Source organism: Trachurus trachurus (assembly GCF_905171665.1).
Source record: "Trachurus trachurus genome assembly, chromosome: 20".
NCBI lineage: Eukaryota > Metazoa > Chordata > Actinopteri > Carangiformes > Carangidae > Trachurus > Trachurus trachurus.
Genome location: NC_139911.1, coordinates 19,684,377 through 19,712,174, shown reverse-complemented (window position 1 = coordinate 19,712,174; position 27,798 = coordinate 19,684,377). Strand labels below are relative to the sequence as shown.

The 27,798-nt window shown below is 41.5% G+C and overlaps 1 protein-coding gene across 1 annotated transcript in view; it reads left to right on the top strand.

Annotated features, from left to right (window-relative positions):
* Positions 1 to 27,798, top strand: part of gpr158a (G protein-coupled receptor 158a) — a gene marked incomplete at both ends in the record, with an annotated part of 77,888 nt that overhangs the window by 2,840 nt on the left and 47,250 nt on the right. Inside the window, one exon of the mRNA XM_083995339.1 lies at positions 12,164 to 12,269. Within this exon, the coding sequence (XP_083851465.1) occupies positions 12,164 to 12,269 (106 nt within the window). The remainder of the gene's footprint in view (positions 1 to 12,163; positions 12,270 to 27,798) is intronic.

Sequence of the window (27,798 nt, the reverse complement as noted above, 5' to 3'; positions counted from 1 at the left end):
TAGCAAACACAATTATGAGAGTGGTATTGATTTAAATTGACACACTCATGGCAAAACAGAGTCCCAATATGTTAAACTATCTTTTAAAGATTGAAGTTTCACCCAGTCTTTTTGCATATTGACCCACTGCAAATTTTACCTCTTATTTTTTTTTTTTTTTTTTTTACAAATTCTAAATTGTTATTAAGGCGATCTATGCAATAGCATTGTCTTATCTCAGAAGCATTTAAGGTCACATAAGACATAGGTATGTGGAAGAATTTAAGGTCACATAAAACATCTGTTGGACCTCCTCCTTTTTGCACCATCCCTGTACTGTTTTTCTTTCCTTAACGGCCACTTTTCAGACGCTCATAACAAAGTAGCAGGCAGCGGATCCTGCGTCCTCCCTGTGTCCCAGCAGCCTGCCAGATAAGAAACTGGAGAGGAGGGGAAACATTAGGCTAATATAGCTGCCTCAGACATCAGCTCTCCTCCGTTTCCCTTCCAGATGAATACACAATCAATACGGCGATGAATTAATAATGAAAGATGTAGAACAACAACCCTGCATGGGCCATTTTGATTCCATCCTTTTAACGCTTCGGCCACTTCCTGTTTGGTGTGACAGGCGGCGCTGTGTGTGGCAAGGTGACTTGTTTTGAGGTTTTCTGCATCGTGCATATGGAAATGAACACAAAACCAGTCTATTTCTCTTTTTTCCCCTTTTATTGTTTGTTGAACACGCAGGCGTTAAACAACTAATGTGACTTGTTAGAGCAGGAGTGTGTGGACATGTGTTTGCGATAGATCGACCTGTTGTTTCTGTGAAGGTGTAAGAAATCGCACCTTGCGCACTTCATCTCTTCTCCTCCTGTCTGTCTCTTCAGCTGCACTTGAGGCACAGGGGAGGCAGCTTAGACCACACACAGAGGACTGGCTGTTTTCAAGTGTGCAGTGTGTATCTGACTGTGTGTGCATGCCATTGTTGTGGAGGCTGAGACATTCTTCAGGATGATACTATACCGTCCTAATTGGCAGATCACTCTAACTTCAGACACAAACCCTGTGCCTACACACACAGACGCACTCGCAAATGCAAAAGCCAGTTTGAGCAAACACACGAAGAAAAGGAGAAAGAATGTGAGGAGGTGTGTGTGTGTGTGTGTGTGTGTTAGGTGAACAAACATCTTTCACAACAAAGACCTTAATTGCTTTGAGGCTGAAACTCGAGCAGTGGCAGAATAACAAGGCAAACTAATTGAAACTATCTAAAAAAGGACACTAAAACTGTAAAGGAATACATGCATTTTTGAGTATATTTCTCCAAAGGCCAAACGGGTTCTAATTAGATGGCAGACTTCTCTTCATTTATGCTTGGCTTTGCTTCCCGTTTTGCTGTACAAGCAGCTAGAGTCGGGACAGCCTGACTGCTGTGGGACGCCCAGCCGTCTAATGGAGCGGGAGGCCTGGAGCTCCAGGAGGAGCCAGCAGCATCTGCTTAGATGGACACCATCCAGAAATAAATAGGAAGGAAACCCCACAATTCCCAGGGCTAAGTGCGATAATATATGATGCTAAACTGAGATGAAAAACAGAGCAGAAGGAGAAAATAAGGCGTTTAAAAGGAAGATTTGTGGAGATCGGGAGCTGAAAGAGCCAGTGTGTTGACTTCAGAGCAGGAGCAGTGGATGGGTTTTCACTGACTGCAACCTGCAAGTAAGGGTTAAAGATCCCCGAGCTGCTTCTTCGCTCACTGCTGACGTCACTGGGACTCCACTGCTCAGTACGGTGACCTGTCAATACGAAGCCCTCAGCCAGTAAATGTCAACGTTACAGAAAACTACCCAGGCTTCCTGGTAGTTTTAAAGTGATATCATATTCCTAATAATAGAGCCAATGAATAATCTCAGTGATTCTGGCGGTATTATACTCATGTAATGCACTCGCCTCTCAAAGGATTATAAATCTGCATAATCATTACTGTAGGTTTATCCTTTAGTAATCTGGTGCTAGAGAAACAGAGCTGTGCTTATGCAGAGGATGGCTCAGCACTGTAGCTTTTTTCCAGGTTGAAATGTTTTGCATGTAGACAAAATCATCTGTTGTGTCATCTCAAACTGTAACAGATAGGCTATTCAATAACATTTGACAGAGGGCATTTGGGGACAACTAAAGTAATTTGTATTGTATTTCATAGTGTATCGTATTTGGCACACAGTGCAGCCTTGATATTGAATATCCTGAATGTGTTATAACTTAATACTGTACCATAAAGATATCACTTTGTCCTTTGTTCATTCATATCTTTATTAAAAATTACCACTAAAGGGATATTCCGGTGTAAATTTAACCTGTGGTCCAATGCACCGTGACACCGAGTTAGACCCCCCTCGAGAGATGAAGTCTGCTGATCACTAGCTTCTCTAGTTGTAGCAACTTTAGCAAGTCTATTTTCTCCATGCGCAAACCGCGATCAAAAAGCCACTCATAGCCACAAATAATGCTCAGGACAGCACCAGACGTCATCAACAGTACAAACAGGGTCCCAGCACATAATTCGAGGCATCAAACATCTGTTAGCTTTGCCTGGTTTCTATTGAAAAGAGACAAAAACAACTCACCCACTCTCCTCCAGTTATAGCTACGTTATGCAGCAACTTTCCGCGTCCAGGCATTAACAAAACACGTCTGAGTCCGACTGGCGGCACAAACATTCAGTTTCAGCGGTCATTGGCAGGCAGTGACCACACTTGACCACTTGATTTCCCCCAGCACCTGGCAGCTCTCCCTCTTTCACTTTTCTCCTCCATTTCCTTCAGCTTGTCTTCAGTAAACTCGGTCTCAAACTGATAGGGCGCCCATCAAAATGAAACCAGTCGTGGGTGAGTTGTTTTCGTCTCTTTTCAATAGAAACCAGGCAAAGCTAACAGATGTTTGATGATGGTTAAATTTAAGGGATCATTCCAGTTTTATATTCATATGTTGGATGATTTTCAAATTAAGGACAAAAATTAATTCTGAACAAACTTTAAAAGTAGGCGTTTGACAGCTGAATATCTGTTGTATTACTGTAATTGTTAGATGAATTATTACAACTGATGTTCAGGACATTATGCTGGAAAAGATGAAAGCATTGTATTAGTTTGCTTTCAGAATTGATCAAGAACTATTTATGCAACTTACTTGTCACCAGCTCCAGTCAAAAAAAAAAAAAAAAAAAAAAATCAATCAGCTAACATTCGCCACAAAACTGTCAGGTTTTCTTTGTCAGCAGCTCAAATCAATGAATAGTGCTTTTAATGACAAGAGTGTCAAGAGTCCAGAACTGTGACAGAAAGTGCCAACTCGCTAATAGAAAGAAAGAAAAAAAAAAGAAGTCTTTATTCACTTTCTGTGACAGCTGCCTCGCTACAGGCGTTGTGTCTTCTTTGATGACCAGCGACAGAACTCAATAAAATGACCCAGGTTGCACTGAAACGCTGGTAGACAAGCAGCATCCTGCCCAGCGGCTAGACTCACATTAGCTTCTGCTCGTCCTGTCAGCTTAATGCATTTCCATCACATAAGGGACATTTTCCTTGGAAGGGCTGCACGGTTCTTGCATTGTGATTGCTCTATGACATAATTCGCGAACTGTGCCCTTCTAAAAGGACAGCAATGTGTTCCTGTCGAGACACTGGGGCAGGAGATATGTGCATGCAAGTTCATCTGGGCGTGCAGGGCTTCTGGCTACAAGGATAAGCTGGAGGATAATGTTTAAGTCCCTGCCAGTCTTCCATGTTCACCGCTCCTTTACATTATTCTTGGTTTATGTGCACACACTCAGCGTAACTGGAGATGTCAGAGCTTATTCCTTTTGACTTGATGCTGGATCTTCTATATTCTTAGGCAAATATGTGCCATGTAATATACAACATGTTATAAAAAACATCATATAGCCTAATGCACTCATACACACTGAAATTTTTAGCATAACTATGCATTTTATTTTATGATTTAGGCCTATATATTATCTTTATTGTCAGTGTACAGCATCTTTAGGTTTGACTACTATAAAAAAAGATAGGACAAAAAAATGGTTTATCTCATTCCCAAATCTGCAGTTCACAATTATCCAAAGCAGGCTGTGACCATTGTGTCGGTTTGTATTGGAAAGTCTTAATTTATTTCTGCTTGTTATTTGAATGATATAGGATTCATATTTAACAAAGCAATCACAACTAACTACAGATAGCTCTAAAAAATACTAATGACAAATATAAATAAATAAATACATTGCACAGGATGATGATGAGAGAGACCATGGGATTAGGAAGTTGTATTATAAAGTCACAGTTTAACTCATTTCTGTAGGCTATCAGTGTTTGGCAGGTTACTTGAGAATGCAATGAGGTGACTAACTAAATATCCACAGACCAGCTTCAATGCCATAGGCTACTGTCTCTGTTAATATCATGTAGAAAAATGTACAGTAAGTGGTAGCAGTTGCCTGGGATTTCCCAGACCTTCAACAGTTAGCTTTGTGCTAGGCTACTTACTTCACTCAGATGTCTTATCCCCAAATTGATGACTGACCAAACCCAGTTAATTCTTGCATAGGGGAAAATTCCAAATTCTTGGTAAGAAGAAAGCAAAATATAACTGAATCACACAGGTAATTAAGGTATTGTAATGAAAAACATTAACATGAATGGACATGCATATGGAAAGCACTACAAAATTATTAGCTACATTGTTCATATCAATGTCATGTTATTACACTGTAGTCTTTTAATATCTCTTAGTTGAATAGTTGAGTATTCTCTTCTTGAACTGGTATTAGTCTTAATCTATCCAGTGTTTTATCACACCACTGTGCCATAACGATGGATTTAGCCTACTATTAAATTAACTATGACAAAAATATGCCCTCACAATTTTTTACATGTCTCTTTAGTGCTGCACTTAGTTGAAATTCAGACTTCAGCACAGCTCCCTGTGCTGTGCCGAGGCTAAATGCGCTAATCAATCTCAGAGTCCATTTTCTGGCCCTGAATAGAGACATGTAGCTCACAGCGTATAGACCTGACATTCAGCGTTCATTCTTGAATACATTAAAGACTGACTTGTAACAAAGAGGGCACACGAAGGCCTTCATCGTGACTATGTTTTGATGAATATCTTTTTGTAGGCTAAAAGCAATTAGCCAGACACATCTATAGGCTACCTACTCAACTTGATAATGCTGCAGCTAACATTAGCACAGGCTGACGGGCCTGTCAGAAAGACCTGAGCCCCTGCTGGTGGGATGCTCCTCTTTTTCCTGGCCTGGCCTTTAGACCCACAAAGAATAGGGGATGAAAGGAGAGAGCACTCTGTTTCCTGGGGCACCACTATCTCCTGCTCCCTGTGATAATCTTGTCTTTATGCCCAACGGCCTTGATGGCCACCATGAGGCCTTTGCCCATGCTCCTTGTTGCCACTCGCAAATTACGATCTGGTCTTATGCGCTGCATATTCAGTTGTCACCTCTGTTTGAGACCCAGCACACTTGCTCATTTTTCTTCCTCTCATTTTTTTCTCTCTTTTTTACAAGCTATTTTATACACCATATGTCCACTTTGACTGGGATGCTAAAGATTGCCTGGAGAGTTGGAAGCTGAAAAAAACAGGAGGCAATTGTGGCGAAAAGAGGAAAAGATTGCTATTTTTTCTTATTATATAAACTCAAGCAAATGTTAATGCTTGAGCTGCCATTGAAACATACATTTTCATGAAATCTCCCTCATAACGAAATGATTACATTGATTTGTTGCGTGTGTTGCAATGGAGTCTTTCCTACCCTTATTACATAACAGAATTGAAACAGAGGTAATTTCTCAGCCAAACAACCAGCAGTGCAGTGGAAAACAGCGAGGTCAGTTTGCCCCAAGGCAGGACTGGAGCAGCAGTTATTAATAACAAAAGCACAGGCAAAGAGAGCGGTGCACTTGCCTGGTGTCCGCTGGGAACCGGGTACAGTAAACCAGTTCCTGTACACCTAGAGAACACGGTAGCCTACACTATTTGTAGATGTGAGTGTTTATGCACATGTCTAAGAAAGTGAGGGCTGGATAAATATTGGCCACCAATTAATGTCAATGAGGGTATTTTATGTCCTGTTTACAAAAATGACTTTATCTTGCATTTTTTTTGTATATTTACAAGAATTCAAAATAGTTTTTAAATCATAATTTGTTAGTGTTAATGGGTTAGTTCAACATTTTGGCAAATTGGCCCATTGCCATAATCCCTATAGTCATAGCAGTAGGTTTGTTACCTTTATTTGTCGGTGCAAGCCATTGTTAGAACGGCCGAGCCGAGCAGCGAGCTGCTCAGAGTTACGCTATGGAGGCTAATGGGATTTCTTGGTTTCCTTCATGAAACTCATCAAATACACAATCCAACAACTCCAAAACACTCTCGTAGACAAGTTGTGACCTGCACATTCACCACGCTATGAGATAATAACGGAATGGTATTAGAGTTGTTTTAGAGGTAAATACATGAAAAACCGCTGAATTGCATTGCGAAGTTCACGGACAGTTTTCCAGCAAGCAGTCTCTGTATTTACCTCGAAAACGATCCGTTATTATCTCATAGCGTGGTGAATGTGCAGGTCACAATTTGTGAAATTTTTTATGAAGGAAACCAAGAAATCCCATTAGCCTCTGTAGCGTAGCTCTGAGCAGCTCGCGGCTCTGCTCCGCCGTTCTAAAAATAGCTTGCACCGACAAATAAAGGTAATGAACCTACTGCTATGACTAAAGCGTCAATGGGCCAATTTGCCAAAAATGTTGAACTATCCCTTTAAAGTTGTTGCATTTGCTTTGCTGTACATCAACATAAATGAATCTTCTATAAGCCTTAAAACACACACACAAAACAACAAATGTATTCCCTTGATTACAAATGTGATCTGCATCTCAAAGGTTGTATCATAACCTACTACGTAAGTTATCATATGTATTATTAGGTTAAATCACCAGCTGGGCAAAGCAAGGTAAATGTCCCACAATGTGCACCACTAAAGCACAAAATCAAATGTTCAAGGATGTCAAAATTGTCAAACATCTATTTCTTCCATTCAAACCCATAAATATGACACACCACTTTTGCTGTTTTTAATGCACCTTTGACATTAATTTAGAGCAGCTTTAACTCTTAACTTAACTTGTTTTGACAGACACCTGACAGCCAATCAAAGGCAAGCTTTATTTAAAAAATATAAGTAATAAATAAATACATAAATAAGACTGTGACTAGACATTTTCTGCAGCAGACATTTGACTTGTCATCACAGGGAACACACAGGTGTAACTAATAACACCTGCCATGTTCTCGTTCTATTTTGTCCCTGTGAGCTGTGACAATTAGCAAGCTGAATGATAGTGTACCTGCTCACGGCCCTGTGATTAATGTTATTAATTACACCTGTGCATTGACATTTTGTCAAACTGTCTGCCACTAAAAGGCCTATTAAAGATCAGTAGTCCGTTCTCTACTATCCCTGCTAACCCTCGGCTTTTATCATTTCAGTGAGTCAGTCACATTCCCAGTTTTTGTTTTCTGTCATCTCCTCCTCTAATTACAATAAGAATGAACTCTGCCTCTCCTTCCTCTTCTTCTTTTCCAAACCTTTTAAGCAACACTGACAACATCCGCTGCCACTTTCTGCTTTGTGTGTTGTTTAGTCACCACGAGAGATGGGTTGACTAAGGCGTAACTATGGAAACCACACTCTCTGCTCACAACATCCAGCAGTAGATGGGACAAGGTGTTTAGCTACATGCCTCCGTGTCATAGCTCCAACTCGTAGATGGATTGTTCTGGGTAAATTTGATATTGCTCATATAACCACTTTTTTCTATATTAAAATCGATGTATTTTCTCTTCATGTAAAACGATTTCAGATATTTGATGACTCATCCTGCATTAGAGGGCGTTCCTAATTTTGCATCCAATCAAAATTATTTCTTAAATTTCGAGGTGTCAGTCCAAAACGCTTTTTAAAAAAATCGTTTTCTTCCCTGTTGGCTATTATCTCCGCCCGTCTAGTCACCGAGGTCTGCAGATGTGTGTGTGTGTGAAGGTGAAGGTGAGGGAGAGAATTCCTCCATAGCAGCAGACAATCCCACAGCCACAGGTGCTGCTTAATGTATATTCAACGCGATTGGCTGCCTACTGTAGACAGCTAGCCTTGTGTTTTTACCATAGACTGTAAAAAGAATGGACGTAGCACCCCTGACGTTACCCATTGGTATGGGGGAGTCTGTTTTGTGCCGCTACTACGGGGGTTTGAACTGCGCCATGTTGGATTTTACTTTTCATATTTGGAGAGGTGCGGCGGTTAGCCGGCCGAGAACCCGCCCACTGGCCTCGAAGCAGCGGTCTCCGGACCTGTCACTCAACGTTTCCGCGCCCTAATTGGCCAGAATTGTAGACCTAATAACAGTAAAACGGTAGGGTTTTAAAAAAATTCACCCTCCTCAGAGTGTGTGCGGTAGAAACTATCGGTTGAGACCAAAAAACGTAATGGTACCAGGCTTTTAACATGTTTATTGAGGATGTAATGTCGGCTATTTTAACATGGGGGTCTATAGAGAGTTGCTCCCTTCTGGAGTCAGCCCCCAGCGACAGCCGAGGGGATTGCAGTTTTTTGAACGCGGAAGTGAGCTTCACTTCTCAGACCGACAACTGCCCCCTTGGTTTTTACCGGAAACATGTATCACGTGGAACTGCATAGTTTCAGGACTGTCACGTCCTCTGTGTGTTCCCCTGTTAAGTTTAGTTCCTGTTTTATTTTGAAGTTCTGTGTGTCGTGGTCTGTGTGTTCCGTTTCCTGTTATGTTCCTGTTTTATTTTGAAGTCCATTGTCTTCCTGTTAAGTTTCCCGCCTGTTTGATTACCTAATGTGTTACACCTGTCTTGATTGCACCACCTGTGTCTTCCTTTGTGTATTTAGCCTCAGTGTCTCCCTTTGTCTTTGTCGGATCGTCTGCTTTTATCACCTGTTTTCTTGCTCCCCGTGTTCCTGTGTTTCCACATGCTACAAGTGAGTAGAATAAATCCTTTTGTGTCACTGAACCTTGTATCCTGGTTATCTGGGTCCTATTATCCCCCAATCCTGACAAGGACGTTAACTCTTATCACCAAGTGGAGGATTTGGTCTTGAAAGAAGTTCTTGTCATCTAACATTAAGATTTATAAAGGCTGTTGGAAGATACCGTTTTCCCAATTTGGCTGCTGGTTGTAGATAAATAATGTGATCTTAAAATAAATCTACTAGGTTTGGTTTGGTTTATTAGGATCCCCATTACAGTAGCTGCAGCAAGAAGTGAGTGAGTTTCATTCCTGCGTAGCCCTAATACATGACTCTTCTTTTGATAGCATTTGTCTTTGCTTTTGGTAATGAAAAGTTACCTCCCCTGGCATGTCTGGTGATGTAATTATGTTTGTCTACACTAAATGATACGTTCTGATACAGAATGAGTATTATTAGTAATGGATAGAGTAATCAGTCTGTGTGTAAAATCCTCAAAACTGCAGGACAATCACAATGCGGTTGTGAATGGGGCTGTACGTTTGAGAATGCGTCCCATTAGTTTCTGGGTGAGAACACTAGGAGCTCTTTAACAAAGCTGCGCTGGGGTAAAATGCATTAATAATACAAATCAGTGCACCCTAATTGAAGCCTTATGAGCCAATGATTGCTGGTAGGAACTTGTGGAGCTTAAAGGGGAAATCAACCTTGAAACAAGACTGACATACAGTATATCTTTACAATACCTCAGGCTTGAAGGGCTATAGACCAGGCTCTGCCAGTGCTCTTTAATTGGAAAACAAATCCTGAAAAATTGGAATCTATTCACAACCATACTCTGCTTCTCTCTTTGCTCTGTGTTAATCCTTAAACAAAATACAACTCCGATGTACAAACTGACACCACAGATGTTAAAGGTCATTACAAAGTCAACCCACTGATTTATTTCCAGTGAACCAGCTGCAGGTTTTGCCCAATTAAACAAATTACAGCAGATTAATGTTCACTTGTGTGTAGCGCTCGAACTATAGGGGTGAGATAGGGAGAGTCTGACACCCTGAGCAAGACTTGAGCCCCCCCAGAAGAGGTCACTGAACAATATTAAAATACATGGGCACTGGCTTAGTAATTATACAGTTTTAGTGGTGGTTGAAAGTAATAAGGTGATTATGTTAAAGCACAATTACAAAGTAAATTTCCATTTTACGCTGCTTTAGACTTGTACTTTTTAGAAGGAAATGTTGTACTTTCTCCATCACCACATTTATTTTACAGCTTTAGTGAAACGAGCTGAATAATTTACCATAGGGACTGTAACTCTTGCGTGTGCCTGTGATGTACTAGATTCCCTTTAGCCTTGGAGACAGTGTTGACCCCCTGAACTGTCTGTGGGTATTTTCTGTGTTAAAAACTAAACAAGAACATAGTTTTCTTTGTTTGCACAAGTTTGCATGCATGAGCCGTTGAAATGTTGTGTGTGCGTGAGATGATGAGATCATTGCGAGAAATTTGCAAATCTGGCTGGATCAGAGGAATGTCTCTTTTCATCGCTGCACATTATCTGGGTGTCATGACACTCACCCTCCAGAGCTGTAACTCTGGAGAGTCGTACAGCGTGTCTTTCACTAAGTTTAAAAGCCGGTATAGATTTTCTAACAACACGTTGCCTCAGGCTGTGCTCCATTTTTAAGTCTTCCAGGAGGGAAAGCCTGAATGTGGGCTGAGGAGGTCGCTGAGAGACAACTCGAGGGTTCTTGTTGAGCTGCGCACGTCTGAAATGCATTGTCTTACGTTAACTAAACACAAGAGAACAATTTGGTGCATTTGTTTATATTTCTTGTGCACACATTGACTAATGCAACATACTGTATTCAGCTGCTGGTTGTCAGGGAGAAAAGACATGTGCCGCACCAGTGAAAAGACTCTGAATCAGAGCGACTGACCTTCAGAATCACAGATCCTGACCTTTCTCTTCATAGACCTTTAGGCAGCTAAGTAAGTGTAAATCCTCCGCAGCCCTGTTTGAAGTTCCTGCCGGGCTCAGTTTAAAGACTCCAGCCTTCCTCTGCCTCCTTTTCTTATTGTTTTGTTGTGTTAAGTAATCTATCTGCAGTTTGGTTTCTGTCTCTGACTGTCAGCTGAGTGGGAAGAGATTGAGTTGTGGAAGTATTTATTTTCTCTTTCCCAAAAAGCCCATCTGTTCAACAGTTTTTACAGATGCTTATCCATCCATAAATTGCATAATAGCGCATACTGTATATTTACTGTAGCTATACTTTCTTCTTTGTGCAGTGACACCCCTCCCTCCTTCTTGTGGGTTTGGGGGATGCTGCACTTACATAGCTTATGTTCAGTATCTAGCCCAGTGAATTTGAAATGTGAACTGGCCTGGAATCGAACCACCAAACCTTTCCAATTAGTACACGACCCGCTAGTACCTCCTGAGCCTCAGCCGAAACTGTGGGAGCCTGTTTCCATGGAGTCAGTTAGTTAACAGTGGGCTATAACTTTAACCCTGTGTTTTTCAGCCACAGCAGCGACACTATTAAAGATCAAACTGAATTGCCCTTTCACCTCAGCAGCATCTCTGCCTCACATCTACCACGTCAACTCTCCCACTCCTGACACAAACCTGTGGTCAGAGGATACTCTCTACATCCATTACGCTGAGGCATAAATAGAAACGTGGATTTCTATTTTTGTCAATACTTGAATGAAACTAGACACTGAGCCGTACATTGTAAGTGACCTCATTTAAATGCTCTTTCTTGTTTATATTACAACTACTACGAGTTGTAGAAAGGGGAATCTTATTGTTTATATGGTGTTTTTATGCAGGGAATTTGAAAAATATATCACTTGTCTGACATATCACAAGGTTTTTTTTGTTTGCTTTTTACATAACAACACATGTCACTATTTTTTCAATGTCATCTTTGTTAACCTGTAATCATGTCTAAATCAAATGTAATCAAATTTAAATCCTCAAACTTTACATTTGAGAAAAATCTTAACCTTTAGAGAGTGCAACCTGCAAATATGAAATACCCTTTAATACACTTTGTACCGACTTTCTTACAACTTGAGCAGCTGTCCTCATGATGTCCTCCTGTCTTGCAGGGGTGTGGTGCGAGTGGACATTAATCTGCAGGATGTAGATATCGACCAGTGCTCCACTGACGGCTGGTTTGCTGGAACCCATCGATGCAACCTGACCACCATGGAGGTGAGTGCGCCGAACGTGCGGATTAGACAGAGGATTGATTTGTTCTGGAAAACTGAACTGTAACGTACACGCACCCAGTCCCATGTCCACGGGGCAGCAAATGGAAAAGCACTAAATCTGTACGTTTTTTGATGAATGGGTGGTGATCTGATTCTCCTTTAATGACAATGTTACGACCTCTTACGACCACTTAATGGAACTAGGGCTTTTAAATTTATGTACATGAGACAACACTAAAACATGTCTCTTAAAGTATGGGGACTTGTTTCCAAAGCAAACCAATATTTACCTGCAAAGATAATTAGGCTACATTTAGTGATTGATTTATATCATATATTTTCTTAGAAAGGCTAAAGTGATAGTAACAAGAAGATGATTTTTACTCCATGTCTCCCTGATACGCACAGCCACAAATGCACCACCTTGTCTCAGTTACAGTATTACCACCCTCAAGGTTATTTTTGTTATAGAATATGACGTGTCTATTGAAAAGTGGACAAATGGGTCCAATTTGGTCAATTAATTTGTAATATATTGTAGTACAGACATGGTATAAAGACAGGGTTCCAAATCTGTCTGTCTACAAGGTCAAGAAAGAGATGTCATTTGAAATGTGATGGGGATGTTTTAGAGTTGAGCACTGGCAGGAGAAAATAGCCCTGCCCATTTTCATATGGATGAAAAATAGCTGTCTCAAGGTCCTGGAACATGTGGGCTGAGCTCCTGGAGAAGATGATAAAACTCTCACTCTGCTATTTTTAAGACAATAACCACATCCCATATTCTCAAATGGGAAAACTTTGAAGATGAGCCAAAACAGCAAAGTTGTGTAGGCTACCACACCAAACCATTAGCTAAAAGATGCTGAAACACTTAGCAGCAGGTGACGATCGTCTGCGTGTTTGACCTGTTTTTTTTTTCACCCATTGTTAGTATAAAAAGATTAATTATCTGCTTTTACCTATGTTTAGGCTATTCCCTGGAAAACGTTTATGATATGGGTGCAGAGAACAAATCTTTTTCCACTTCCGTCAGCAGTCAGCCAAGCAACCATAATGCTGTGTTATTATGCAAATTGGCAGCACACTGAAAACAATGTTTTTCTGTGTGTAAAATGGAGGGGAAACCGTGACATCTAGCGTTCAGATTCTAGATTGCAGCGCTCGCTCGGGCTTACCCCTTCCATCGGCAAGGTGACGGTGGCCTCTGAGGACAAAAAACTTGTGCGGAAATGGTTTAATGGTTTCAAAACTTCTCATTCTCTACCGACTAACTAACTCATTCTCTCTGCTGCGAATCGTGCTCTCTGGCTGGCTGGATTTTCTGTTTGGGCGCCGTACAAACATGGCGGCGCAAGATGGCGACACTCTCTAAAGCAAGACCCTTCCTGTAGGTAGAAAAGAATAATTATAAGGCAACAAAAACCAAACAAATCTTATTTCATAGTGATTATACACTACAAATACATTCATGGGTAGTATTCAGATTTTGCCAATAAACCACATATTACACACTGGACCTTAAATCACAAATTATTATTACCGTCGTAACCTTTCTGCTGTGTGGCTACGCTAGTGGCTAGCTAGCTTGTCGATGGCTTCTTACACCTGCTGTTTCAGTGCCATCGTTAAGAGTGATAGATTCTGAAGAGATGCTGTAGATCAGACTGCTTCATAATGCATGTGATGTAATGGATTGCACTGAGCCTCTTTGAATAATTAATCACTCTCTTTGTCTGAGTACTTCCACCTCTCCATGGACAGTCGATGCCAGAGACATTTGACATAGTGTGTGTGTGTGTGCGTGTGTGTGTGTAACAAACACATTGTTACTGGTATAGATTTTAGCTTGGTTTGCAAAAATAATGATCTCTGTGTGCTTACAGTGCAGGAGGATGCTTGCTCACAGCTGAATGATGAAAGCCGGTGTGGCCATGGCATGTTGCAGCATACGTCTCGTCTTGCATGACAGCCTGATCATGCGGGAGTGCTCATTATCTTCATATGTGTTCGAGAAACAACACAGATAGAGCGAGGCACAGAGGGAGGAATATGGAGATACAGTAGTCTGAATAAGAGCAGCGCTGATTTCAACCATGTCGTTATCTCTTGTGATGTGTGCGGCGGTGTTTGTGTCATAATTCATAAATAACACATGATCCCCACACATAATATCAGTCTTGCACAAATAGGAGTTACAGCGTGTCATCTTCCTATCTGTTACTACTACCTTCCTGGTCATAAAGTGCACAACCAGGTAAATCAGAGGTGATGTGGGAGGCTGTTGTTTCACTATGAAGAGAAAGCCCAACAGCAGTGTAATCAAGTCTTCTTTGGCTGTGTGTGTGGTAACGTGATAAAAAGCATTGAGAGGGATGCCCTGCATTTGCAAACAGGGATTCATTTAGTTTTATTGCTTTATTTTCTCCAGTCAGGTATTCCCTCTGCATGTGCACACATTTGTTGCTTAATGGGTTTCTTTGGGGCCATTTAAATAAAAAAGACAATCATTTCAAGCTGCTATAGATCCGTGTTAAGAGTCCTTCGTCGCTTTATTGGAAGCAAAACAGTTGTTTCGGTCGGCATTGGAGCAGTTTATTTACTGAAGTATTTCATTGATGTATTCACATTTCCATTCCACCCTCGGATGCTCTCTCTTTTAGGACGGTATTTGCAACAACAACACTGCACCTCCGCTGCGACTCCACGTTGGGTTTCGGATACACATCTCTGTCTAGAATTATCCAGCATCTACAAGTTCCTTTCATCTCGCATCCACTGCTGTTCTTCCTCGTCTTTGCAGAGTTGTTTTTTTTTTTTTTTAAGTTCCACCAAAGCAGCAATTGAATCTGACAAAATGCAGTCGTTCAGCCCAGCCAGCCAGAGTCAGGCTCCCTGGCCTCCCCTTGCATCCTGCCTTTCAAGCTGCTGTTTGCCCAGCCAAGCATGCAGGCAGCCCAAACTTAGATGGAGGCAGATGCTATGGATGGCTGATTCACCAGGCAAGCATGGGAAGGCAAAATGAGGCCCAGTCTGTTGACAAGAAAAATACAATAACCCAGCAGCGTCGGAAACCTATGGCTACTTGACGAGTGGCAAAACCCAACGTCTGTTGGACTGTACCGTTGCTTCCCCATCGCTCTCTCTCCCCACTCATCATCATTTGAAATACACTTTTTATTTTATTTCATTTTTCTTCCAAGAGAAGTTCCACCCAAACCCAGTGTTTCAAATCTGTAGCAGCAGGTGTGTGAGTTAATGTAAAACCTAAAAGCTGTTGGAATGGAGATGCATACCATTTCCATATTGTTGTAAATCAGTTTTTCCAAATAGGCACTGTTTATATTACCATCAAATTACAGGAACTTTGGCGGTGCGTGGCGCAGTGGTTAAGGTGGCCGTCCCATGTAGAGGCTACAGTCCTCAACGCAGGCGTCCCCGGTTCGAATCCCGCGTCGGGCAGACCTTTCCTGCACGTCGTTCCCCCTTTCCTGTCTCTCACTATGTACTATCAAAGGCAAAAACGCCAAAAAATATACTTAAAAATTTTTTTTTACAGGAACTTGCATGGAGAAAACCAACCAGTCCACATTGCTAGCAGGACAATATAAAGTAATCATTGTTATTATCAAATGAGTGCAGACCAGCCGCAGCATTGGTTTAAGCAACTTAAACCAATTACGCTCAGTCTAGATGAGTCATACACAACCAAGCATGGATCCCCAGGATTACCAGCTACAATCTTGGTTTAACTTCCAGCTGTAATATACATACTGTTTGAGATTTGACGTTCTCTCCTCTTTTCCCACCTCTCACCTCTCACTAATGGCACTTCCATTAGTGTGTTTCACCCTTTCTTCAAAAGTGTAGGACTTTGCCGCCCTCGGGGCACCTTTCATACGAGAATGTGGCCGTGGATGATGATGAATGTTTCAATCAATTAGCTTATTGCTCAGAACAAGTGGTGGGGCCCTGGGGGACTGTAGCCTGTGAGAGGCAGTGACACATAACCTGAATGATTACTCCAGCTGGCACGACAAGGACTCCTGACTTTGTGCTGTTTCTTCTTGAGGGCTCCTGAGTGAGAAGAGTGAGGGCCACTGTACAGATATAAACCTTTATAAAGTCAGACTCATGGAATAAGGGAAATTTGCATTAAATCTAAACATTCACATAATAGATTTTGTTTTTTTGAACATACTATAAGTAGCATCATTACATTTGGTGCAGACTGCAGACATTCATGATCCCTAGAGATTGAATCATTTTGTGTTCTTGACCCTCTGACCTTTCGTCTTGCACCATCGTGAGGTTGACAACTGGGGCTTAGAGTGAAATATCTAACTATGGGATGGATTGCTATGGGATTAGGTTACATCCATGATATTTTCAGGATTAAATGTAATATCTTAATCGACTGATTCTACTTTGTGACATCATTAGGTTAAGATTTCAGGTTGTCGCTGGTGCTATTTTGCAATTAGAACTAATTAGGAAACATCAGCATACCGTACTAAGACGCTAGAAGACCTGCTACATCTGGCTTTTGCAAACAATGGAAGGGGTACAACTGGCATTCACACCCACATCAAATGTCTCTGCAGTAGACGTGGGTATTTATAGACTCTGGCGCTGATTGGCATTGATGTAAACACAACACCTGGGAGAACATGCAAATTCTCATCCCTTCACCTGTTACTGACAATCTTGACTGACAGGGGAGATGGGGTCAATCTGTAATAAGCAGGTTTACCCACATTAAAAAAAAAAAAATCTTACTTGCTAATTTTGCCGGATTAGGGGTAGCCTATAATATGATGAAGATAGTCATTAATCACTTAAAATCAGCATGTTAGCATTGCAATTATGGGATATTGGCACGTGAGCTATTTAAATGACTAACAAGTACAAATTCAGTCTGTGGAATAAAAAAATCAAACTCATGAGTCCAAGCAGTCACCTACAATTTAATTTTCAGTCGTGTTAGCATTGAAGCTGGTATAGCTGATCGTCCCCACAGATCAAGACACAGTTGACACCCCTAACCACACAAACACCTCAAACCACTGCGTGACATTTGATGTCGTTGGTGTTTTGTACACTCAGCCTCATGTGTGGTTTTATTTTTGCCTCGCCTGTGATGCCCTTTTCGTTGCTGAAAAGCTGAGGTGGATATTCCAGCTCTGTCTGTCGAATCACTGTTACATCTTGACCTTGGTTCACAAGGTTGTCCCGGCCCGGCCCACTATCATCTCAATCACACGCTGATTTCTCCGCCGTGTACCTTGTGCTACTGAGTTAATAACGTCATCAGTGTTAAACAACTGCTGCCGCCTCCTGCTGTGTCTCCTCTCACCCTCTGCCTCTCTCCTTTTTTTTTTTTTTGCTTTCTCTCCCTCTCTCCTACAACCAGGCAAGTGTTCGCTATAATCACTTGTTGTCCTTGTTGTTAGGACAGCATTTTTTTAAAAACTTGCATTCATTCCCATGAGACTTACTGTAGCTCAGACCGTGATCACTTCTATTTTCCTGAACACCTCCTCCAGTCCTGCAGCCTTACAATAAATAATTAATCTGGTCAAGATCAGATTTTGATTGTTTTTGTCCCCATGAGACTGTGTGAACATTTTCATTCACATGTCTGTTAATCTTAACCCAAAAAACTATATGCCTTGTGGGGATCAACATTTTTCCTCAAGTTATATGAACTTTTCTATGATTTTATGAACTGATTTTTTTTTCTGAACAGATTTACACTTTTGACTCAACGCCGAGCTCTGCAACTGAATTAAAGCAGAAGTAAGCAATATTTTTGTGATAATATAAGTCTTAAATAGTTATATCTTCCGACAGCAATCACTTACATAGAGTGTTTGGACCGAAACACGGGTCTGTCAGTCACTCTGCTCTGCTCTGAGCCGAGGAGAAAACTTTTCTTGTATCCTACAAGTTTTATCCAATGAGGAGAGAGAACGGCATGCAGGGCTGTGTGTGCAGCCAAGGGATGCGCGTGAATGTGGTGACGTAGGGACGAGGACCAATAGATCCATGATGAGGGCGGGGGCTGCTAACTCCATCGGCTGACAAAAAGTTATGGTGCGTTCAAAGCAACTCGTGTTTTTTCGACCTGTGAAGTCGTACCAGTTCGATCTGGTACGAGTTCACGGGTCGAAAGTTACGAGTGGCCGTTATAGTGCACTTTCACAGGCATCAGGTCGGAGAAACGCGTGTTGCGGGTTGCCTGGAACGCTACTAAGTCGTGGCTTGAAGCTGTAACTTACGGTTTCAAAAACATGCCTGGAACGCAGCATTAGCCAAAACGACTGGATCGCTTACTTCTGCTTTAATTATTTGTTGCTTGTCTATAGAAAACAGTAAACCCAAATGAAAACTACATACATGGTATCTTCAGGTGTCCATTTCTGTCTGACAAACCACCCAACACCCAAAGATATTCGGTTTCTTACCATATAAAAATCAAGAAATGCATACATAAGCACAGTTTTGACGTGGATGAAAAACAGCTGATTGACATTGACCCCACTGGTGACCTACAACCTGAGCCCTTCATGTCATCACGCATTGTTTCTGTGATTTACATCCCATTGTCTTTTGTCCCACAATCTTTACTTTGCAGCTGCTTTCAATTTAGACAGATCAGACAAAGGCCATGTATTGTATTGGCAGCCATGATAACAAGTCTTTATCTAGACAGCAGTGGCTGCAGAGGAACATACATTTCGAGGGCACCGACACAAAAGAGCGTAACGTACAACTGCCAGCACCTCTCGCTATTCATTCATTTAACCCAAGGAAAGACATATGATGTGCTGAATTGATGGGATTCATTTTGAAACACTTTGAAAACTGACTGCCATGCTGGAATTCATTCATCACCACGTCACGGGAAAAAGATTGATTTGAGCATCAGAAATGTTGCCTCATTTGCATGCAAAGGTTTTAGGCCTCATTCAGCCCCATAATGAGTCTTTTGTGCTAGAAATCATTCTCTCTCTTCGAATTCCCTAAGTGAAACAGGTCTGGATACAACATTAAAAGCAATGAAACATCCGTTAAATGTTATATTCATATTTACTTTATGTAATTTAATTACTTAGTTAATCAGTTCCTCATCTAAAAGCAGCTTTCTGTTATTTAAAATTAAAGATACATACTATGATTAATTGCTTTGAACTCAAGCAAATTAATTACTGCCTGTTTTTCAAAAAGATAATGAAATGTATTTAATATTAAGTGATGAATACCAGGAATTGATTTGTTTAATGCACAGTTTTGCTGTGTTTTCATAAACACAACTTCCTGACATAACACAGCTTCATGTCACATCCAAACATGTCACTCTTCACTGTAAGACTTGATTTTTCACTCGACAAGCCGTACGCTCGGAAAAACTCCCCGAGCCCCCCGCTTCGCATGTGATACATTAGCTGAGCAATGGTGGGTAACGTTTATCTGCTTGTTTCTCTGACAGCTTCCCCATCCAAGTGTTCCCTCTACACTCATTTGAGGAAAAAATGCTTACCCCTTCATCTGCGGGCTCCGGCTGCTGTGTTCTCCGATAAAAATAGCTATCCTTTTTAGGATCTTGGGAATCCCCCCCTCCACCTCCCTGCTGTTCAAAACACGGCAGGGATTCCCATGAGGAACCCACGTCAAGAGTGGTTTCACACCAGGCCCCGTGACCCTCGCAACCTGCTGATCTCGTCGCAGCGATTCGGGTGGAGAGAAAGAGCTTGAAGCATCCTAATTAACTACATTCCTTGCTATGTTGCCTATTAGAGTATGTTCAGGAGCCTATAAATAGGGTAATTGCTAATTATCTACAGTGATCGCACCAAAGCTGTGATTATGCTTCAGAGCTGATAAGGGTGCTTGATAGGAAGGAAATAGAATACTGCTGTGCACCAGAAGATTTAAATTCACCCTTCAATTTTAGCAAATCCTTTTGTGCTGGGTGAATTACGCAGCATTGTACTGTAGTGAGTAAGCTGTCTGTGAAGACTCTCAGTCATCCAGGTCACGCTTGTCCAAGAAGGACTGAGTCGAGACTGGACTTGTAGATACATGAAGACATTTCACCTCTCTCTATCTGCAGACAACCTTAATTCAACCCTTCTGGGGAAGTTACTAAGCCCTGTTGATGGAAGAAAGGCAATAAATGTGGATTTCCGTCAAGGACATGTCACATATGGAAACAGCTTGACAAAGTTTGCATTTTTCTGGAGAAAGAAAAACAAACCTTTTCTGAAAGGTCCTTCATTGTATAAAGTGAGACTTCCATGATTATAAAGCAGCTCTAGGTTCTGTTTTAATACTGTGAACGTATGAAAGCCTCAGTTTCTGAATACAGGCATTCTCTGTGGACTGAGACTTAAAAGCAAGGACTTCTGTAACTTTGTGATCATCACCTGCATGCCCTGCAGGATTTGGTTTTTCCGATTTGGTTTTTCCAAGTTTTTACCAGAAATATGCTACACTTTTATTTGATCATTCAGAAAAAAATCAGAGTACAGGCTCAGAACATCCTCTGATTGGTACACTAACCTCTTGTTCCTAGAGCTGCAGAGAATGGGTAAATATAAATCGACATGGTTTGGATTCCTAAAACCTCAAATTTATCTTCTTATGGATCAACACTTATATGGAACCTTTAAATGTTTTTATAGTGACACAATTGATAAGTCGTGCCAACATCGTCTGCGTCAGAATACATGAGAATAATTTCTCCAGAATTAGTTTCATCATTGCCCCTCCCCCCAAAATAAATACATTTGTAAGTGTTAAACTGTTTTCCAAAGCCGAATGCTATTCACTTCCTAAAAAATGAAAGCACTAATACACAAAATCCTGGCATTGGGACAGAGTGAAGATGCTCTATGTCCCGCGGCCCTGTCTCCTCAGGCCTGTCAGAGATGAAAACATCAAGGCTGAGGGCTGTTGGCCAGATCGCAGAGGGACGAGAGATCACAGGACACTTCTGGTTTTAACTTTGGCCCCCGGCCCTTGGCAGTCAAGCCCTTCCTTAACCACTGTCCCGCTAATTGGCTCTGTGGATAATGGTGGAATTTACATGGAAACACTTTGAAGACTTGAATACACTCGCCCCCGGGCAAAGTCTTACATCCGCTCTGCCCAGCCGTAGCAGCACACCGTAAACCGAGGCAGAAAGCAAACACTGGGTCCAGGGAGGATGGGAAAAGAGAGGAATGTAGAGGTAACATTTGTCTAGGGACCCGAGAGATTGGATGTAAAATGAGCACAGCACTGTGCTTAAAAAAGGGATAGAAATAGGCAAAGCAAGAGCAAGGGACACTGACAAAAAGATATGCTGTGTTTACTTCACAAACGTTACCTGACATCACCCTGATGTCGTCCCAAGGAATTAAAAACAAGCACATTTTGGAGCTTCCATCCATTATTTGGATCCAGGTCACAGTACCAGCTGCTATAAGCACGATGGCCAAGGCATCCCTCCTCCGTGTCACATCCTCTAGCTCCTCAGGGGAGATCCTGAGGCCAGTTGGGATATATAATCCCTCTAGTGTGTTCTGGGTCTGCCACAGGGTCTCCTCCCAGTTGGACTTGTATAGGACTGTCTCCACAGGGAGGTATCCAGCAGGATCAGATGAAAGAGTTATCAGTCCAATAGTCGCAGCTTCTCTGCACTCTGTCCACGCACCCACTGAAATGATGATTTCAGCCACTTCAGTGTCAAGTAAGGCAGTAAGGCCGGCTACACACTGAACAGTTATAAAAACATGAAAGACCACAGACACAACATTATAATGGCAGCAACGATTTCATGGTGGCAGTGGCCCACACATGAAATCTCAAAGAAGCTTGCATCAGACATGACTTCAGAAGAAAAACAAATATTACAAATATTACAATCAATGGGCCTCATTCACGAACCGTGCTTAAGAACAAATTTGTTCTTTAGTCCTACTTACGAAGCTGAAGGTGAGAATGCAACATCCTTTTGATGCTTCCCCATCTGCTTGCTCTCATTGATCTGAAATCATCAACATCAAATGTTTGATATCTATGATTCAGGATCGTATCTGGTCAAAAGTCATATAGTGTGTGGCAGTAAACGGTTCTTCTGTCCTACAATTTTCCATCCATGGCAAAGGACAAGTCATGGAGAGAGTCAAACAATGGTGAGGGTTAACCGTAACCCTAATGATTATGGGGAATCGCATACGGTGCTTGTATATTGAGAATTTTTGGTTATTAAAGAGGAACTACAGTATGCAAAGATTTTTTTTTTATTTAAAGGCAGGGTTGGATATCCTGGAAAAACGATTCTAGCAGGCCACATTTTGAAAATACAAGTCCCAGCCCCTTTCCTCAGATACGCTGCTTTCGCGCAGCATCGCTAACTTTCCTCTAGCTTTTTCTCATCGCTCTTTCACGTAAAGGAAACACCTAACATCATAATGAGCCACAGAGCATCAAGCCCATTATCCCAGGTCTTGTCTTACGAGAAACATCGACTGCTTTCTGGCACTACGGCGCAAACACGCCCGGTAATCCACAACCTCTTGTTAATGTTACTCATCTCTGTAGACATCGCTCCACGGATTGCCTTACCACCGGCTTTGTTGAAAACAAATTACATGGCCAGTGAAAACATGCACTCTGAAACTGTAGGGGGAGCTCTGTCAAGAAAAAATGGACCAAAACAGTGAAACTGATTTAGATAGTTCACCTTTGGTAGGGAGTAGAGTAGGGCCAGCCCCTCAACCAATCAAGAACCCCCAGACCAAAATAGATTTGATTGTTCAAAGATACTGGGAGCTGTAGGCTTTTCAGGCTGCTGCATACAGACACAGAGAAACACACAGACCTTTCCTTACTGATAAAATGGGAAAACAGAATTATATTTTAAAAAGTTAACATTTTGTTTTTAAAACAACCTAACCCCAGCTTTAAGGATAAAATGTTTCCTTTTTTCCAGTATCCAAACATGAGCTTGTGTTTCCAATACAAAGTGTCTCTTTGTAACTCTGGTCTACTATGAGCCGAAAAACAAACAGAAAGTGGATTATTTGAATCAATTTCAAGCTGCAGATTAGGATGACAGGGATTTCAAGTGAGGAAAAGCTGCACAACTGTTGCAGTGAGTGTATACGAGGGAAGTGTAGGCTGAGTGGACTGTCCCTCATCACGCTCGACACTTTGCTGCCCTGGAGGTTTCTGTGAGGATGTCCTAAAGCTCGGTGTGCGATTACGCTCATCATGGGGGTGTGCGCGTTCATGGTGTGTGTGTCTATTGTGTATATTAACCGCAAGTTTCCAGAGTCAGCGCTACTGTGCATTTCACTGTGCGAGCAGGGAATAAATATGTGTCCGGCCCCAGTTCACTTTGACACTAACATAAGCTGTGAAAGTGATTATGAAAGCAATATCCCAGCGGCGTCTGTTGTGTGCACTGAGGAGCTGTATGTGTTTACTTGTCCCAGCTTGATGGCAGTGTTAAGCTCCCTCTAGGCCCGAGTGTTTATCTCACTGGTGTTTAGGCTCTGGTCTTTGGACAGCACCCAAAGCGAGGCCCAACTGCCCGGGCGGCTCTGCTCCGGCTAACTCCTGCTGGTTGACCTCGTTTAAAGGCCTGGCTGGCTGTGGAGCTGTCCCTCTGAGCGCAGACACAGCCATCCAAGCTCTCCGCTGCGGCTCTGTGTAGAGCTTTGGTCTCTGTGCCTCTGTGTTTTTTGTCTGCATGACTGAGTGACACTGATGCACAGGGCTGCAATTCTGGTCTAAGCCAGACCCAGGACCAATTTATTTAGCTCAGTCACTGCCCGACATCTTTAAAAAAAAAAAAAAAAAAAAAAGAAATCAGTCCAATTCCAGCCTGGAGCGGATATTTTGACGTCAAAACTCTCCCTCCATTCCCCCTCTCTGTCACATTTAGTCTCTCTTTGTCTCCCTCTCCCTCTTACACACACACACTCACACAGACTCACACTTATACACACACAGGCCATGATATTCTTTTCACAGTCTTGCTGCTCTAACTTATGAGCACATCTATCATGAAGCATTAACCAGAACCAACTGGACCTACTGGACTCTTTAGACTCTCACTGACAGCCAGCTAGTCTGAGGCACCATTAGGTTGTATAATTAACTTGAGATACGATTTATACACTTTATAATATACTTTATTTTGTAACTATTTTTATTTTTGTTCACTATTCTGATCTGGGCATGCAGTAGGTGTGGTTGCCCTGCAGGAGTTTGTCATGGATTTATGGATTTTGGGGTAAAATAATGAACTAGCTATAAAATCTGACCATTCTCAGGTTGCTTCTTATTGGATTGGTTAAAATGGTTTGGATTACTCTTGATTGTTTGGGACACCATTTGTTTGATTTTCCATTAATGAGAACTCGCAATAGCCCATTTGTCCCCTGACTGAAACTTTTAGGGCACTAAATGATTTGTAATATCTACTGTACTTAAAGAGATTTTAACATTTAAAGGTCCAGTGTGTAAAATGAGGGGAAAGATGTGAGATCTGCAGTGGCATTCAGATTCTAGATTGCAGCGCTCACTCGCGCTCACCCCTCCCGTCGGCAAAGTGACGGTGGCCTCTGAGGACAAAAAAACTTGTCTTCCATGACTGGGAGTATTTCAGGAGCATCGAGTGATGAGGTGAAGATATAAACCATGTTACAATATTTCTGTTTTTTCCTCCCCCTTCTTCTTTCCTTCCACCTTCTTTTTTTGTGGGTTTATTCATGCACACAAAACATGCTCTCTGGCCGGCTGGATTTTCCATTTCGGGCTGCCGTACAAACAAGATGACGACACTCTTTAAAGCAAGACCCTTGCTATATAAAGGAATAATTATAAAGCTATACGAAAACCAATGAAAACAAAACACATTTTATTTTATAGCGATTATACACTCATACAAATATATTCTGAGGCCATATGAAATAAATAAATAGAAATGCATAATAACATAAAAGTAACATGCAGAGTTTCAAATTCCAATTTTATATTGTAATATATTCAATATTTATTTAATATTTAGTGTAATTGTTTTATTAAGATACAAGTTAACTGCAACACGCTGTGTTAGTTCAGATTTATTATGTTCAATGTTTATTTTACTTGCATATGATATTGAATGTTATCATATAACTTGGATGAAAAATGTTAATGTACTTTAGTATTGAAGATGCAACTTAACAGTGTCATTCAGTGTTTGGTACTAATTCCATATATTATAGTAATATGTAATAATGTATATTCATTTTTCTTTATTTAATATCTATATAATATAGGCTATATCATCTTTTCACTTGCCGAATAATGTACCCCATGAGGAGTAATTTGATCTTAATATAAAAATGGTCATGAAAAGAACTGTAACAGGTGTTTGAGTGTTTAACACGATACCCTCAGTGTGTCGTGTTCCTCATTCTCCCTTTAAAACAAAAGCAGCTTGTCGCCTGATTTCCCAGGTGTCTTCCTACGGATCCTGAGCTGGCAATTTACGGTGCATTGCACACGCATGCAAACAGATGCACAGACACAAACTCACTGTACGTGCAGAGTAAATTGCCCTCCAGCCAAGTCTTCTCCTTCTAACCTCCTTTCTGTGCATTCTATAGTTCAATCTGTAATTACTGGATGATAAGCTTTCCTCAGGGTTCATGTTGCACTCTGTAGGATCATTACAAATATCTACAGAGGCCTATTAGTGGTTGATTAGGCCCCGTGCTGGACCGGAAGAGCGTGGGCTTATTTGAGAGAGAGGGAGAGTCCTCGGCAGGCCCTAATTAGCCTGAAGAATTGAGCTAGCTCCTAGTTTCCTGGTCAGGTGGAAGACGCCTGGCCCCTGCATCAATTAGTGCTGCTCTCGGAGTTGTTGTTTTTTTTTATTCCCCTGCTTCATGTCACAGAGAGGTGATGGAGGAGAACTGCTCTGTTTGATGTTGGGAGAACGCATATGAAGAGTGTGTGCACATTTGTATGCAGCTTCATGTAGATTAATGCAATGATGTGCTGAGGATATGCAGATAGAGCAGATCTATTTTTAAAGATTCAGGTCTTGATCTGATCTGTCGTGTGAGTATGGCTTAATTAAGTAATGCAGAAAATGGATTTTACCAAAAGAAAGGCAGAGTTTATTGATGATATTAAACCTTTATCAACCATGTTAGGTTCTAATAACTTCCATGTAAATGAATTGGTGTTTCCTGCAAGGATAGTGGCTGCAATGGCAATGCTGCACCAGAATAAATGAAACCTCTTAGGTCTCTCAAAGCTAATCACATTCACTGTCAATGTGGGTTTCAGAGGTCATGCTCTGTGTCAGGAAAGTCTTCCACTGTGGGGTCAGGGTCAACTGTATGGCGCCCAGAATAGCCCCAAGTCACAAAGAAGAAAAGGAGCCAATAATTGGAATCTGATCCACAGCCATCACTCATTCTCCACAGCACCACCAATAAACTACAGTGTCTATAAGACGGCTTATAAATGTGTAGTGTCATCTGGGGTCAAACTAATCCATTCCATGAAAGGGAGTAGATATATCAAAAAATATTACACAATTACAAACATAAAAAGATTTATAAAACACATTGAAATGCGTATACCTTTTACTATTTAGATTTTACAGAGTAATACCAATGTCTGAGGAAATCTCTGGTTTGACTTCAGCTACTTTCTTCACTCACTTCCTGTCTTCTCTCTGCTGCCACTTTCCAAATGAAGAGGGGAAAAAAATGAATTAAAATTTCTGGTCAGTCACAGATGTTGGGTGATAAAGCCTCAGGTTTCTCTAACTCCGCAACATACAAGATGCAATTTGCACCCTGTGATCATTTCCTTTTGCACAAATTACTGTATGCCACTGACTCATCAGCAGAAACACCACTCTTGTGACCTGTGCATTAGCATGTGAGAAAACCATAGGACTCTCAAATTAATGCACAATTTGCAAGAGGAAGTCAGTGTGAAACAGACAGACACATCAGTCATTAGTCTTAGCTGTCGGATTTGAGGTTGGATGTCTGCCCTGTGCAGAGGTGAGATGATTCAGAGGACAGATAAGAGGTAAAAAGACATTCTTTCATTCAGCCCTATAGAAATGATTCAAATGGGATGACCGTAGACCATAAGTAAACCCTAGGACCAAGATGTCCACAAACTTTTGACAACATTGCATTCAAATCTGCTTGGTCCAGAGAGGGCTGGATTTTCCTGAGAAGGCAGCACTAATGATTAAAGTCTGACTTCATGTCCTGAACAGCACTGCTGTAAGAAACTTATACAAGAGCCAGGGAGAGAGAAATGGAGAGAAAAGTGTGTTGTGTCTATTTCTGAGTCCTGCGGCCTGCTGTAAGTGCTCTGTTGCAGGCCGGCCGCGCGGGTCTGACAGTGACGCACTTTGATAAAATGGCTCTCGCTCGCGGTCACACACATCACCATGGCAATTAGCATGTCAGGGTGTGCGTGTGATTGACAGCCGCCACAGCTGGGACATAAGC